This window comes from Agelaius phoeniceus, chromosome 18, assembly GCF_051311805.1.
Source record: "Agelaius phoeniceus isolate bAgePho1 chromosome 18, bAgePho1.hap1, whole genome shotgun sequence".
Classification (NCBI taxonomy): Eukaryota; Metazoa; Chordata; class Aves; order Passeriformes; family Icteridae; genus Agelaius; species Agelaius phoeniceus.
This window is the reverse complement of record NC_135282.1, coordinates 160,033-176,705: the sequence shown is the minus strand read 5'-3', so window position 1 is coordinate 176,705 and position 16,673 is coordinate 160,033. Positions and strand designations below refer to the sequence as shown.

The window sequence follows — 16,673 nt, the reverse complement described above, 5'->3', positions numbered from 1 at the left end:
GCATTACCTCAGTGGAGGACTCCCCTGCTCTTTGAAGTTCAAATGAAAAATCTCTCACAAGCTCTGGTGTGTCTGCTCCTCTGCTGGTGCATTAGAAACAAAGTGCCAAAATGAACTGACAGCTTCTCATTTCTTTCTCCAATTAACAATCACAGCAGCTGCTTGCTGGTAGAATAATAAGCTTTCTTCTTATTTTTTATCTCATTTAAGCAAAATGTTATTCTGGTTTGATGCAAAATTCTGTGCTCTTTTTTTTCTTATGACACTACACTTGCTGCAGTCAAGAGCTGGTTTTGTGTTCTTGTTTTAGCTGAGGCAGTACAGCAAATAGATAATTTGATACCCCGGTACTGACACATGAATTAAATACTACGTGTCAAGAAATCTTCCCTTTTTGTGTGACATTAGCTTTTCACTGCAAAAAAAGGATCAAGACAAAATGATCACAAAATATTTTTTGTATTTTTGTATAATTTAATCTTGACCAGAAGCCAAGTTCTATCACTCACCTTCAGCTCACAGTTACATTAATTACATTAATTTCTGTGCTTTTTCTTCAGCAAATTCAGTGTTTGACATATTCTTAAATTTAGTAGTAATCACTGTAGCTCAACATCTTCCTAGAATAAAACTTTTATGTGGACTTCACAGACGGACAGCTAACTTTAAGTAGCTTAAAAATTTGTGCCTGGGCGCAAAAGACTAGACTAGGCCTTAAAATCTGTAGCTCCTCTCTAGTTTTACTACACACTTCACACACTACTGAACATAATCATCTGACCAAGGAAGACAACAAAAGTCTCCCTTGCCCTTGTTACACCCAGCCCGTTTTATTCTTTTCCTACAAAGAAGGTAGGAGTTATCCAAAATAGTACATTTGCCTTGTATTTTCATGGCACAATCACATTTCTTGGTAGAAGTCATCAGTACATTTTAACAAGGATTTCCACAAGTTGTGCAGTATAAATGAAACATACCTTAAAAGAAATTATATGCTTCAACTATTGGGAAATTTGCGGGTTGTAGATGGCCACAACACATTCTTAAGTGATTCAAATGATACATTATTCCTACATGAAGAACAAAACAGCACACAAGCACAGATGTATGTGTTCATGCAGTAAGGCTGCTTCTATGTGTCACTTAAATAGATGAGAAAAGTTGCCAGTAAGTGTGGCCAACTGTTCCTCTAATAAACAATATTTCTCTCAACAGAAAGCCAGGACCACGTGCCAATTCATAGGAAATGTGCCATCCTTTCCCTGTGCTATCACCACTGAAGACAATAAAGAGTAGCTCAGAGCACAAAAACACATTTTTATAAAAATGAAACCATGGGTGTTGGCACAGTGCCTTATATGCTCTGTGTGAGTATGGAAGCATTTGGATTGCCCCAGTGGACACCTTAAGATCCCTTATTACATTTACGCTGTTGGCTTCTTGAGTACAGCTTTGAGAACACAGCCCAATAAATCATCAGCGAATGGTGTTCAGTGATATATTTAATGTGTTTGGATCCATGGACATGAAAGTCAAATCAAAGGTTCTGAGGAGGCAGCAGAGGTTATGCCCTATTTCAAAGGTGAGTCATCTATGTACTCGGAGTCAGCCTGAACACAACACCAGCAGAAGCTAACAGTTGAACAAATGCTCTGGATCGCACATAAACCTGTAAAAATTCCTTCTGTGTCTTCTGAATGCCTGCCATTCAATTACTGACACTTGTAAAGGGAAAAGGAGTCTCTGGAACAGTACGATTCCTCTTCACCATTAATGGCTGATGGGGAAGCATCCTGTTTTGGAGACTGCATTAGTTTACACAAATGTGAAGCTGCAATGTTTCCATCATCTTCAAGATGTTTTCACAGTAGGTTATTAGCCTGGTAGCTGTGCTCACACTATTTCTGCATGGCATGCAATATGTACATTGCTCAGCCTCCCCAAAATTCTAATTGATTAGCTACTTCCATACACACAATATTGTCTTGGGGCCCATCACAGCTTCCACTCATGCTTTACTAAAATCTAATAATAAACATGCTTTCCATTCAGAATCATGCAGCTGCCTAACACCTCTCTGGCCCTCTTGGAGGCAGACACACTCCTTCTGGAGCTAGCTACACAGAAGGTCTAATCAAATGGCTTAATGGGTAAGTATCACTGACTTAGTGCAATTATTTACATTTGACTAAAGCTTAACACATAATTTGCCGAAGTTAATCTTCCAAAAAGATACTTAAGCTTAGCTCAAAGGCATTTCAGGGCATAGAAATATAGATTTATTGCAGCAGTTGTTATGTATGTTCAATCTTTCTGAACTAGCATATGTCTTGCTTCAGTTTCCATCTGCTGATCCTTACAAAAATACTATTTAGGACACAATGCTTCTTTTTCCATGAAAACACTACTTCATTGCAATTGAAACCTCTTTCAATATTTTTAGTAAGTACATACATTAAAAATCAAAAAGCTCAGCCCATTTCATATTACGCTTGCAATCTTGGCTGTTCACATTTCCAAACTATACTCCTGATCCAAACTGGGATTAGGCAAATATGTTTTTTGTTTTGCTTTAATTCCCTCAAACAAGAAGTTTCCAACTGATGCCTAGCAGCATTCACAGCAACCCTGAAGCAGGTGTCTCGTGAGTGTAATCCCCTCTGGCAGACACTGCTGGAAATTTCAGGGAAATTTTGTATGTTTAAAGCCATCCAGAGACAGAGTAGTTGCAAAATAACCACTGATCATTTCACTCTTTTTCAGTGACAAACATCCAGGGTAAGAGAACATTAAAATTATTTTGAAGAGAGATATTTTGTCCTACAGATTCCCATGGAGAGAAGGGGGTAGATTACTGTAGACCACTGGACAGACAGGGCCACTTTCAGCAATGTGGTAAGTGCTGAACACCAGCATTTGCGTGAGGTCAGGTCCCAGGCTGTAAGCATCAGCCCCAGCGTGGAACATAGGAACCCCCTTGCCACAGCCTGGATCCCGTTGGGAGGGACCAGCACCCCAGGTCCTGCTCTGCAGAGCTGCTCTCCAGCAGGCCATCCCCAGCCTGTGCTGGTGCCTGGGGTTGTTCCTCCCCACATGCAGGACCGTGCATCTGCCATTGTAGAATTCCAGAGTGTTCCTCTCTGCCCATCACTCTGACCTGTTGAGATCCATCTAAAGGGCTGCCCAACACCGAGGGGGTATTGGCCACTCCTCCCACTTCTGTCCAAAAGCTCTGTATTGTGGGTTTGTGCATAATGACCACCACTCCCATTGCCAGCTGACAGTAAAAAAAAGGCTTTCAGAGAGACAAGGAAGAATAATTCTCACAAATTACTTTTAAAAGGAACTGCTTCTCAACAACAGAAGCTTTTTACATTACATTGTCAGGAGAGAGGTTCTGCCTTTTTAGTAAAGGCTTTTTTATTGCTCAAACATGAAGAAGCATTTAATTACAGGACATTACTAAAATAATATGTTAAGGATGAAATCCAGTTCTATTCATCCAAAATCAAAAGAGGCCATGTCAGGCTAATAAGCTACTTCTTCCTAGTTGGGAACTTTTATCTGGTGTTTTAAAAAATTTAAGCTGAAATTTGACTCTACAAATGTATACATTGAAGCATAATCATGAAAACATTCACTATACAAATGCTAATTTGTTTGAAAACACAGTTGATTCTGTCCTTAAATATACATTTAATGGAAAAAAAATCAGTGAAGTAATTACTCATAGGGACACGTTTATATGGGACCTACCCAAATAGCTAACAGAGCTCTGCAGAGAGACACAGGATCTTTTAAATGAACAATACAATTATGCAAATTAAGTTAATTTCCTGGTATTTTCTGTGCATTTCTTGGGTTGTTTTTTGTTTTTTTGGGGGAAGGGTGTCATTTTGGGAAGTTTTTGTTTGGTTGGTTGTTTTATTTAACTCTTGATGCAATCCCAAGAGCTGCATGCTCCAGGCAGGGGGATGTTGGATCAAACCAATGGGTTTTTTTGACCCTTTAAGCATCAATGATCAGCCAATAGTCAAGGCAAGCTAAATTAACCCTCTAAGTCAGCAGCTTTCTCCACCTCTGAAAACGGTTTTGGACATTTCTAGGTGCCTAAGGTCTGGTGAAGAGGGCATAAAGAACCTACCTAGTCCAGAAATCAAACAGGCTGCTCAAAACTCCACCAAAGCAGAAAAACAATGGCAAGCTCTTAATACTTAACCTTGTGACACAGAAAAAGTGCTTCTTTAATGGTTTCCTACTCCTGGAGTAAAAGTTACCAACAAATTTTAGAAATGCAAATGGCTTCTGCTTTAGAGTTTTGGGTTTTTTTACAGCTGAAAAGAAATCTAAGCAGTAACCTATTGCGTGGTACAGAGAAACCTCTGCTAGAAGTAATTTCTTTATATGCAAGGCTACAATGTTACCCTTCATTGCACAGAAACTGTCTGTTATTAAACCTGAAAAACTTGCATGTAGGAAACAAAGAACGGCTGGGGGAGGAACCCTAATGTTTAATTTTGGCTATGGCTTTTGCCTTTCTTCTGAGGTGAAAACCAAAATGTATCTGGAGTCTTCTTCTTCTATTAAAGCTGACAAAACACTTTGCAGACCTTGGCTTTTGGCAAAGCAGCTGAGGGGAACAATTTAGATGTAGCAAGGAAAGTTATCAAAATATGACAATAGGTTGAATAGTTTTAAATGGTGGAGTTTAGTATACAATTTTAGCCTCTTTGACCAAGGCCAAAATGAAGAAATAACTCACTTCTTCTGTAAGCAGTCCTACATAAAGTAATGATACATTTCAGCAATGTTTCTGTAACGAGATGGTTTAAGAGGGACAAAAATCTGTAAGAGTTGGCAGCTACTGTACACAGCTTCCAATTTTTCAGGAAAAACAGCCAAGTTTTCCTCCCTTCAATGCAGGGGATTAAAGCGATCATGCTAGAATACAAATAGAAATAATCTTAGGGTTTCTATGCTAAGCAGAAGCAAAACTAAGTATTTGTTTCTGATGGGAAATGTCAAATATGGAAGTTTAAATTCTTTTTTTTTTTCCTAATTACTGAGCAGATTCACAGTGAATTTTAAAAAGGATGCATTGCATTGTGCTAAATATAGGGAAATTTTGAGAGGCACTTTAGAGATTTAAGCTTACAGATTAGTTTTCAAATTCCATATGCTTCCCAAATATCTGAATTCTGACCTTCTTTACTTTGAAAAGAGGAGTGAAAAGGTACATATTAATTCAGTTTGAGTGCTGACAAGCCATTTGCCAAATGGTATAAATGAAACCTTAGCTTGCTGCCCAGAGCAGCAGAACATATCTCCCCTGTGCTTAGCATAACATTTGATGCACTCTTCTGGTATGCTGAAAATTCCTTTATATTGATTATCATTATAAAAATGGGATTTTTTTTCAGAATCAGCACAGCACACTTTTTTTCAAATTTCAGAACTAGAGAATAAATATTATCTGCTTTTAGCTAAACTGCAAACTGATACTAAATGACTACACTTCCATTAAGATAGAGGAAAATGACTATTATCAGCCTAGGAAAGAACAGCTTGTCTTCATTTTGCTATAGGTGTTTCTCTACCTATAGCAAAATGAAAATAAATATAGTGAGTGGGATAGAGTTTGTGTAAATTTTCCTCATTACACTTTCCCTCTCTGCAATGCAGCCAGAACAGCTGGGATTAATCAAGGGTCTGAATGAAACAACATGGTCATCCTATCATATAAAGACTTCACAAGTCTATAGTAAGCTCAGTGTATTTTTTTCTTACTCGTAGATATTAAAACTGGTTGTATTGTTAAATGCGGTAAAAGGGCACATGGTAATAGGGCATACCATGTGCTATGATCAGCACCACATTTTCTTCCCAGTGTTGGTGTAGAGTAGAAAAAGAGCAAAAAAGTTTTATTTTTTACTCATGCTGGGAAAAAAAGGAATGGATGGGTGCTTTTTTATTCCAATGCAAATTCATAATGCATTATGACCAACTTGCTTAAATATATTGAAAATCTGTATGCAGTCTGTTTGTTTCTCTTCTTTCCCTCGGGTACACAATAATCAGAAAAGAACTGTGGCACAGTTGTCCTGTTATTTCAGAAACCTTTCTGAATCCCTCTTTTGATGACAGGCTAATGATATGTGAACAGAGAGCTGAGAACATCACGTGCTGCAATATACAGAAAGATACTGCTCCAGCCCTCAAGCTTCGTTTTGTCCCTTTTCTCAAAAACTGACACGATTCCCCTTTACCATTTCTTTATGTTGTTTTCAAGCTACCAAATTAACACAAATTTATTTTTAAGGCATTATCCCCTTCCATTCATAATAGTTCAGTGGGAACATTATCAACACCTGGTGCTTTATTGTTCCTGGGTGTTCTGGTCAGCTTTTTGTTCTTCTAGAAATGGCTCAGCTGTCTGGAAAATGCCTTACTGGATAAAATACTCTCTCCATCTTTTTGTAATTACATTCTTTTAACTAAGTCTTCCATTTTTGTCCCTTATCTGACCTATGCACTGTTCAGGTCCTTGTCTCAAATGCTGATATCCCAGGAAAATGGTCTGAAGCTATCTTATAATGCTGCCACTTCTACTGCACAGAGCCCTTTTTGTGCTGTACTATCTTCCTGCTGAATCCTTTGCATTACCAAAGGACTTAGGGAAGTCACAAAATCATCACCACACATTGCTTTCTTATAGTCCCCATCAAAAACTTTTTGTTTGTTTTGTTCATTTTATGTTTTTCTCCTACTCTTTTGTTTGACTCCCAAGTGTTTTCAAGCTGGTATCAAATTGTTCTACAATGATCAAGTGGGTTCTCATCTGTACACTTGGTATCCTCTGATAAGTTCACATGGTAGGATTTCTAAATGGATACAAATATCCACCTCTCTTCCAGTGCTCATCCATTTCTTCCCTCGCTATTTTACATATTTTAACCCTTTCTGCACAAGGATGCCAAGAGTTTTTCACACATTCCACCAGCTCTGCCAGCATTTATGGGCACTCAGAAACTAAGGATATGGAATAATTCCCACTCTGAATCACAGAACACCATGTGCTTCCTTACAGAATTTTATTATACAAAACAACATGTTTCTTCATACTTCTTGAAGAGGTATGAAAGTAATAACCGCAAAGTACATAACTTTGAAAATTTCAGTCCAAATTTCACACAATTTAGTAAAAAAATTCTCTAGTTTATAAACTTTGTTAAAATATTTTTAGTCAGTGCCCCAAGTCCTCCCTCTCCCCTTTCAAAGACTGGACGTGGTACTCGGTGCCCTGGTCTGCTTGATAAGGTGGTGTTCGGTCATACATTGGATTCGGTGGTCTCAGAGCTCTTTTCCCAACCGCATAGATTCTGTGATTCCCACCCTGCCTCCGAGGCTTTCCCCTCGAGCTTCACGGGCGCAGCCTGAGGTTGATGCCCGCTTTGTGCCGCAGCTCCTTGCACTGCCTTGAGCCCCTCAACCTCCCCTGGGGCTCCAAAGCAGCGCGGCGGACACCAGGATACGTTTCGGCTTTGTTTTTAAGCTCCTCGAGCCCGCTCCGGCCCAGCCCGCCGCTCGCCTCAGGCCCTCAGCGCTCCCGGCGGTACTGCCCCACCCTCCGCCGTGCTGCACTTTCGTCACGGCCGCGCCCATGGCTCCACCGCCCCGTCGGGCCTCGACTGTTGTCACTGAGCGCGTAGTGTCCTCGCCGGTACGGCGGAGTCACGTTATCGTCGGATTTAACATTCGGGCTGCCGGAACTTGACTCGAATCTGCGGTCGCCAAAAGCCAGCCCGTCCCTGTGCCTCTAGCGGAACCGGAAGTGTCGCCATTTTGTTTCGGGTGATGGCGGCTGTGGTGCTCTGCGGCCGGGGGCTTTAGCACGGGCCTGGCCGTGCGGGGACTCGCTGCTCGGACAGTCGGTGCTCCTGCGAGCCGCCTCCGCCTCGCTGCGCTCCCCGGTGATGTACGGAGGGCTCGGAGGGTCTCGACGGACTGCAGAAGAAGCAGGCCCGCCGCCCCTAATGTTGTTGTCAGGCGGGGGAACGGTGCCCGGCCCCCCCGGAGGAGGTGGAGGTGGAGGCGGGAGTAGCCGTGTGGAGCTGCTGGTGTTCGGCTATGCCTGCAAGCTGTTTCGGGATGATGAGAAGGCTCAGTACCAGGAGCAGGGGCGACACCTTATTCCTTGGATGGGAGACCCCAAGATCATGATCGATAGGTCGGTGTAACACAACCCCCAGACTGTGCTGCGAGATCTCCTGTGATAGCCTCTTTCTGTTCCCCCCCTTGTGCTGTGGGCAGTGAGGGCGGGGGTTGAGCAGACGGCTCGCTCTGGCAGGTGCGTCGGGATCTTCCGTGGCGAGGCTGGAGGCAGCTGCTCCCAGCACAGCGCTCCGAGGGTGCTCTGGGAACGCTGCAGGCCCCCCCCGTCTGCGGGAACTTGGGGTTTCCCGCTCTCGCGGCGCTGGGAGGTCCCTCTCCTCCTGGCAGTCAGCGTGCGATGGGTCTTTCTGCTCCGCTTGTCAAGGCAGGTTGGGCAGGGTGGAGAGTGGGAATGATCTGTTCCTTTTCAGTGCAAACCACAAACATCCTTTTTTTCACTTGGAAAACAAGGGAGCCTGATTGTCGGAGTATTTATTAGGTACATTGTATGTTCTGTAGGTGAGAATGGGGCAGTGTTGAGAGTGCAAAGGTGTTCATCCATCTTAAAGAAAATGGGGATTTCCTGTTTCTCCTACATTATCTGGCTGCAGGCTGTTGATGGGACACCCCAAAAGTAGTTCTTGGTCTCTTTACTTTTCCTGGTGCCATGATTTACTGTATCAGACAGAATGGATTTGATTTTGGGTGCTTGCTCTTGAAATTCTATGTCAGAGCTGGCTTCTTGGTTGTTCTGCCATAGGTCCAGGTTCGTGGTCACAGAGAGTAATAGAATCTGCTTTGATGTTTCTTCTGGTCTCTTGAGTTGTTTCAGCATTGCAGGGTGGGATTTGGAAATAAACTCATTCAGAAAGGGTTACCTGAGTGTTTTGTTGGACAAAGTGAAGATGAGAGATCAGGTTGGTTATGTTTGAGTGGAGCACTGAAAGAATAATTACAAGTTGTGGCTGACCCTGAAAACCTCAGTGGGAAAGATGGAAGGATTTTGGTTTGAAAAGGGTCACATAACATACTATAGATATTTGTTCCCTCAGTTTCATCACTGCTTTGGTGCTAGACAGGATTTTCTTATTTTGACTTAAAAGCCACATTTGTTTTGGAAAAATGTCAGTAGGGGAAGGTCTTTTGATTGCCTTCCATAGGACTGGAGAAAAAAGAAAGTGCCCTTGCACTGTTTTGGTGCTTACACCATTAATGATCGTTGTCATTGAAATAAATTTGTTAAATTGAAATAGACACGAAGGCAGGACAAAGCAACCATAAATATTTGTAGTTTTGTTTCATTTCTCACTTACACAGCAGTGGAAGTGTTGTGTTGCACACTTCTAAAAAATAAAAAAATAATAATTAAAATAATTACTGTGATTGATCTCATTCATAGGTAGAGGCGGGTTTTGGGGTGCTCTGCAGCAGAGCCCTGTTCACAGGTGTTACAGAAATTGTAGGGAGCAAACACTAAGTATGTGCATGTCTGTGCACACATACTGAAATACCAAATAACGTACATTTGTGAGTTAAGGCAGCTTGCAATTGCTAATCTTATAAACTCCTTTGGAAGCTTAGATTCCTTTTATCTCCAGCAGCAGGAAGTCTTCATTTTCACCATTTTGAGAAAACACATTGATTGCTATGAGAAGACTTGAGTTCAAGTTTGCCTTTGGACAGAGCTTGATTAACCAGACTTATGTTTCATTTGCTTTTTGCTATAAGAATATTTACTTTCTTTGTTTTTGGTCTAGCAAGTTGGCACAAGTCAAGAGTTGTGTGTGGGAAGACACCTCAGCGGAGTCAAGCTTACTGTCACTTTACTTTCCAATCAGTTTCTCTTACTGCTGCGTAAACATTATCCCAATGCAGTGCTTTTCCTGCAAATAAAGTGATTTCTTAGTAGAAAGGAACTGTGCATCTTTGATCTTTGCCGATTTTGCGGTGAACCTCCTTAAATTGCATGTTTATGTTACTGTTCCTATGTATGTGTGTCTCTCTATCACATAACCCAGAACTTATTTCCTCAGCCAAATGGCTAGGGGCCGAGCCTAGCCATGATTTTACCTCCAATGGACGCAAGTTTCTATGGTGAAGATTTCTCCTGAGAGTTCGGGACTAGCAGAAAGAAGCGAGGAAATTTCGACCGTTTGGTTCTTACGGATAGGTATTTATGTACTCGGGTTTGTGTGAATGTAAGCTATTTGACTTTCCAGAAAAACGTATTTTGCAAGTGGCATTGATTGGTTGGTTGAAGCACGTACGGTAAGAGCTCTTAAGGAAGTGGATCCCACTTAAACTATTAAAGGATACCTTTGCCTTTAATTGTAATAATTTATTAGTTTCTTTGAGAGGAATTTAGACTATTAAACAAATTTTCGATAGTTGGTGACAAATGATTAGCAAAATTAATTGTAACTTCTAAAAGGGAGTATGCATTAACATATAAGTTGGTTTTTTTTCATTTTTATTGGGTAAGTATTTAAGTAGTCGCATAAACCCAAGCCCTAAGTTCTTTGCATTGACCAGCTGTTTCATCCTGCAGGTATGATGGGCGTGGTCACCTGCATGACCTTTCTGAATATGATGCTGAGTATTCCACCTGGAACAGAGATTATCAATTGTCTGAAGAGGAGGCTAGAATAGAAGCCCTCTGTGATGAAGAGAGGTATTTAGCCTTGCATACGGACTTGCTTGAGGAGGAGGCAAGGCAAGGTATTGCTCAAGGAATAACATGGTTATTTAAAAAAGCAGGTTTAAATAAATTATTATGAAACTAAATTTACTCCTAATTTTATACCCTCTTTTTCTGATGTTATCTTGACAGTACCCAGTGGATTCAAAAAGCAGGAGTCTTTGCGTATGTGAGAGGACCCTAGGATAGTTTAACTGTAGATCCACAGAGAAATTGCCCACATTCTGAGGGCAGACTGGGATTTCAGACCCCCCAAAATAAACACATTCTTCTTCATTTTTAGTGTTGTTTAAAGGAAATTCTGTGCTTTTATATGCATAATTGCATTAGAATGTCTTAATCCACAGCCTGTGTCTCTTCGAGAAGAAATAAATGGTCAGCATGTGTACATACTGTGTTTTTCTGTTCCATTTTTAATGACAGCTAAAATGATCAGGAGAAAAGTTCTTATTTAAAAACTAAAGTAAGAAATATTAATTTTTTTAAAATAAATTAGCTTCTGAACGTGTTCTAATGTTGGTAATCACATTTTTGTTCAAGAGGAGGAATATAAAAGACTGAGTGAAGCTTTGGCAGAGGATGGTACCTATAATGCAGTGGGATTCCGTTATGGCAGTGATTATTATGACCCTTCAGAACCCACTGAAGAGGAGGAGCATCAGCCTGCAAGACAAAGAGGTATGGGGTTAAAATAACAGGGGTTAATTGAAAGGGTGGACATAGCATTTCTGTGTTGCAGTTGAGGGTTTAAAATATATGTGCTATTAAAAAGCAGTTAAAAATTCTGAGAACATTTCATCAAAGTCTTTGTGGGACTCTGTTACTGAGTTTTTGAAGACTTTGTTCTCTTTGAGCTTAAGAATGTTTTCCTGCTATGGCACAGTCAATACTGCAGTAGTCAGGGAATTTAATTCTGCTGTCATGCTGATTCTTAACAGAAAAAAAATAGTAATTCCTTACATTGGCTGTCTGCTAACACTGTCTTTCTCAGTCAAGATGAAAAAGCACTTGAAAAAGTCACTGTAAGCATAAAATAACAATTTATAAGAATATATAATTTTAAGTTTTGATTTTGTCATCTTAATTGCTATAAATGAGTCTGTCCTAGTGTGCCCTGATCTATGACCTCAAAAATACACAATTCAGTTATGTTGTCATCTATAATTCCAGTAACTTCATATTTTTATCATACATTCTTTAGGAAGGTTTCAAATGTTGTTGAACTATGTCTTAGTAAAGTGAGGATTGTTTAATTAACAATTGGGTTGCCCAATTATATCTTGGTGGGTTACTGTGATATGTGGTTTTTTTCCTCCAAGTTGCAGTGCAAGATCATTTTAGGTGCTAGAGTTTATTTAGTGTTTTTTGCTGTGTCTGAGAGATTGTGTACTTTGGTACCGAAGCAGAATTGATTGTCTTTTCTGGGGTTTAATTAATTTGTTTAAGACCCTATAACTAAATACTGTTAGCTGGAGCTGCTGCCAAAAGAAGGAGTCTATTCTTCTTGTCTGCTGCTCTTTCCTTCTTTCTTTGCTGCTAAAATTTCTCTGTACCTTTGTGGAGTTAAACCATTTGAGTTCATCACAAAAAACAAAACAAAACCAAACCCACCAGAAAGTAACCAAACAAGTGAATTCCCCTTGTTGCATGGTTTGTTCTCAGTAATCACTGGGACATCTCATTCCTTACAAGGTTGTTCTGTTTCCGCAGCTGCCATGGTCAGGTGTTTCTGCACTTGTTCTAATCTGTCAGGGGAAAAGGGGAATACAATTTCTGTTAAGGCTAGTGGAATAGATAATATTATAAGATACTTTAGGAAGTAAACTTTTTACTTCAATTATTATAAAAATCTGTAAAGCAAAGTATTTTCAGAGGAATATTTCTGCTGTAGCAAATAGTGGAATGTAGTACATGTTATTCTTTTAAACCATATTTAAATGTCTTCAGTATAAATGCTGTTTATATAGCTGCATTTGATTAATTCCTTGATTGCACATCATTTTAGAAATACTTTATTTCAAAAATTTTTTAAGCATTTGTCTACTTGTGTTTTTTTCCTAAATACTTTGTTCTGGCATTTCTTGCAGAAATGGCTCAGACAGAAAATACAGAGGAAAATGAGGAACCTTTTGTTGCCCCTCCAGGACTGAATGTACCTTCTGATGTGGAACTGGTATGTGTACATGTAATGCAGCCTACACTTCTGCCAGCTTTTGAGTAGTTGATGGTGCTCTGTTTGGTGGTTGGGTTCGTTTTTTTTCAATTAACTTTTAGTGTGGTACATTTTAAATTATTCTAATGTAGTAAGTTAATTTCAGATGTTCTGTTGTGAACTCTTGAGTTCCATGAACACCCTTGAATCTTCTTTTTCACACTGAAATTATTGCTGTGCTTATGCTAAGTGCATTTAGTATAACTTGTGGTGTTATTTTAGCTAATGCAGAGAAGAGGCAGTTCTTGGAATGGATACTTGCTGAGATGTAAGATTCAACATTCCAAACATAAAGGACCATTAAACTAAAAGTTTGCTTCTGTTCAAGAATTCTTTTCTAGAATCTTTTTAATTGGGTCCCAGTCTGAAGGGGATAGGAACTGATCAAGTGTTAATGCTGTATATAAAACTAGCATATTCAAGGAGAAAAGCAGTAATTTATTTCTAGCAAAGTCTGAAATACCTCGGAAGTATTAGTACATAGAAGCGCCTTCCTTCATGTGGTGTTGCTAGAATTTGCTAAGTGTTCTGTAGACTTAATTGGACTTGTGTATTGTTCTTGAAGGGAGCTGAACAGACACCTGCTTGAGTACAGGTCTAACTATAAGGGTTTTCAATGTATTTCAAGTTTCATAAAAGATGCTGGAAAATCAGGTCATATTCTTTCTTGTATAACTGTGGTCATGAAAGTGTTAATTTAGTTGTGGGCTCAGCTTGGTATTCTCACCTTGATAACATTGGCCAATGAAGATTCAGAACATTCCTTTAGAATAACTAATATTGAGCACAGAGTATTTGTGTGTTTCTATTTTTCATTAGCTTTTATTTAAAGAACCTTGAGTTTTCAGAGAAGAGTTCTTATTTTGCATTTTGAAACTGTTTCCAAAACGTACCTGCTGGTGAAAGTGTTGGTTTAGATAGCTGCCTGGCTTGAGTTTTTTTCTGAAATTTAGGCTGTATTCCCTGTGTACATTGCCTAGTGCAGTGTGGGGCTTACTGAAGTAATTTCTCAGTCAGCTGTTGGACTCCAGTATATTCACAGAAACAGAAAGCAAATAGAGGTGTATTTGGTTTTGATTAAAATAAAAATAAACCCAACAAGCATCAAAATGTCTAGACAACAGCTCTGAAAGCAATGTATACTTAACCTTGGATTGGGAATTGTGAGAATTTTTTTGGTAAGCCTTGATTTGTTGTTGTTTTTCTATTCAAGTCATTCAGCTTTTTGGAAGATATTTATTCTGTTTAAATTCAGGAAATTTGAGAATCAGCTTGCTAGACTGGGAGACTTTGCTCCCGGTCTGCAAGGTGCAGTTTAATAAAGACACATACTTTATATCTCCTGTAATAGAGATGAATGCAAAGTGGAAATATTTGGTGAAGACAAGCCAGGCAGCAAAAAAAGAGCTATGGAATGTTCAGTGTATGGGAGCTCCAATTGCAGCAGTTATGTCATTCTGGAATTTAGAATGGAAGAACTGTGAGAAGCAGGCCAAAAGTCTTCCACTGCTTAAAACTGATTATGGGCAAAGATGATTGTTCTTCACCAGGGCACTTTAAGAAGTCTGTGGATGCTCTTGAAGTGGGCTGTTAGAAGAAATTTTTGCTTAATAGCTTCTGAGGAGAGATAGAGAAAAACTTGATACATGATGTGAAGCTGATAATGCACAAAATGTTATGAGTTTGTTAAGAACCTCCTTGCCTCTCATTAAAATAATATTTGCTGGGGTTTTAGCAGGACAAATAAAACTTGAAACAGCTAGTTATTTTTCATATTGAACATGTCCTGGTAAAGGATCCAATTGGCAGAAAACAGCTTTTAAAACAGGACTGTTTGATAGTATTCAGACTTTTTTCCCTCTGTGGAGCACCATTGTCTCAAGTGTTTCCAATCTTCTGAGAAACATTTTTTGAGGTTTGCAACGTAGCTATGTATCTGTGCAGTAAAAATGCAGAGCTAAATGAAATTAATGTGACACTCCAGTCTTCATAGGCACACAGATGGTTTTTTTACAGTTTACTGAGTACAAGACGAAACAGCTGAATATGAGATTAAAAGCAGTGACTAATGTTCATTCATTCTTTAACTGTACTCTTGTTCTCTTCACATCTTGGGTTTCATATCACACTGCTCCCTAGGGATTTCTGGAGTGAAAAAGCAAGGATGCTGCTAAACTTTATTTACTTTATCTTTTGCTTTATTGCTGCAGCTTTCAATGACTCTTCAAGGGAATGGACATGGGAATTGTAGTTTGTATGTTGGTCTTGAGAGGCAACATGTTCTTCCCAAGCAAATATGAAATAAGAAATTTCTAGTTAGGGAGCAATATTTGTGCATTCAGAGATAACAGACTTAAGGACAGCTTGTGGGAAGGAAACCATACATGTTGAGTCTTCAGAGCACCTTGAGATATTGTAACACCAAGGTCATCCAGGATCTGTTGCCATCTTCAGTTTGGTGTTCAATGCAGAAACAGCTGTGCTGGCAAAAGAAGAGGATCTTGCAAAAGGAATGGATTGAGCAGCTGAGGAAGTTGGGGACTGTTTTGGTTATTTTTTTAGGGCTGATGTACTATCACTAGTTTTAAGTGATTATGAAGCGTAAGTTGCTAAAGGAAGCCGAGAAGGACAGGGAACTACTTTCTGATTCCCTTTGGAGTTCTAAAACACTGTACAAGCTGCTTATGAAAATACAAATATGTCTTATTTTACTTTCACAGCCACCAACGGCAAAAATGCATGCGATCATTGAGCGAACTGCAAACTTTGTGTGCAAGCAGGGAGCCCAGTTTGAGATCATGCTGAAAGCCAAGCAAGCACGCAACTCCCAGTTTGACTTTCTGCGCTTTGATCACTACCTCAATCCCTACTACAAGTTCATCCAGAAGGCCATGAAGGAAGGACGCTATGCAGCTCCTTCGGAAAGTAAAGCTGACGAGAAAAAACGTGAGTTGTTCCTTGGCAAATGCTGGCTTCAGGATGGGAATCAGTGAAACAGATCCTGCTCATTTTGTTAAAATAGCCACGTTTTTCTGGAATTCCACTGGAGCTGAGATTGATGTGATGATTCAAAATTTTGATTAAATTGGAGATTTAAAAGAAAAAATATTGTTTGTGGAAACTCAGCTACAGGAGCTGCTATGATGTGGAAGTTCTAGAAACAGTCATATAGCTCAAGTCCAACAGAAGGTTGGTCTGTCTATTTAGGGTTCAGTTTTATTGATGTTGGATAATATCTTGGCAATATCTTGGATCTATGCTTTTGTGACTAAGCTGATGTATATGAATGATGCTTTCCTAAGAATTCATGCTTGTCCTGTATCATCATTCTCCCCCAAAGCAAGATCGTAGCAAACCCAAATAAAATTCAGACATTGCTTTTATTTAGACTCGAGAGTCAAATCTGAGGAAGATGATGATGACGATGATGATGATGACGGAAATTATCTTCATCCAAGTCTTTTTGCATCTAAAAAATGCAGTAGGCTTGAAGAGCTCATGAAGGTACTTGACGTTATTAAAATTACCTTTTTATCTTGTAAACCACCTGATTCATGGACACAAAAATTCTAGTATGCAGGTGCTCAGGTCTTTTATGGATAGAGGGCTGGG

At 39.6% G+C, this 16,673-nt stretch overlaps 1 protein-coding gene and 1 long non-coding RNA gene across 4 annotated transcripts in view; both read left to right on the top strand.

The window, feature by feature from the left end:
• The first annotated feature begins 989 nt into the window (after positions 1 to 989).
• On the top strand, positions 990 to 2,894 carry LOC143695450 (uncharacterized). The gene is made up of 3 exons (XR_013184641.1): positions 990 to 1,582; positions 2,053 to 2,150; positions 2,764 to 2,894. It is a non-coding gene; the product is annotated as an uncharacterized LOC143695450 (long non-coding RNA).
• A 4,937-nt stretch (positions 2,895 to 7,831) lies between these two features.
• SFSWAP (splicing factor SWAP) overlaps positions 7,832 to 16,673 on the top strand; it is a 37,061-nt gene continuing 28,219 nt past the window's right edge. For 2 of the 3 annotated variants that reach the window (XM_054646114.2, XM_077187948.1), the window contains exons 1-6: positions 7,832 to 8,227; positions 10,700 to 10,869; positions 11,390 to 11,527; positions 12,937 to 13,022; positions 15,782 to 16,007; positions 16,450 to 16,565. In XM_054646114.2, the coding sequence (XP_054502089.2) occupies positions 7,974 to 8,227; positions 10,700 to 10,869; positions 11,390 to 11,527; positions 12,937 to 13,022; positions 15,782 to 16,007; positions 16,450 to 16,565 (990 nt within the window). In that variant the 5' untranslated portion in view covers positions 7,832 to 7,973. The remainder of the gene's footprint in view (positions 8,228 to 10,699; positions 10,870 to 11,389; positions 11,528 to 12,936; positions 13,023 to 15,781; positions 16,008 to 16,449; positions 16,566 to 16,673) is intronic. The other variant, XM_054646108.2, reaches the window with a different exon arrangement.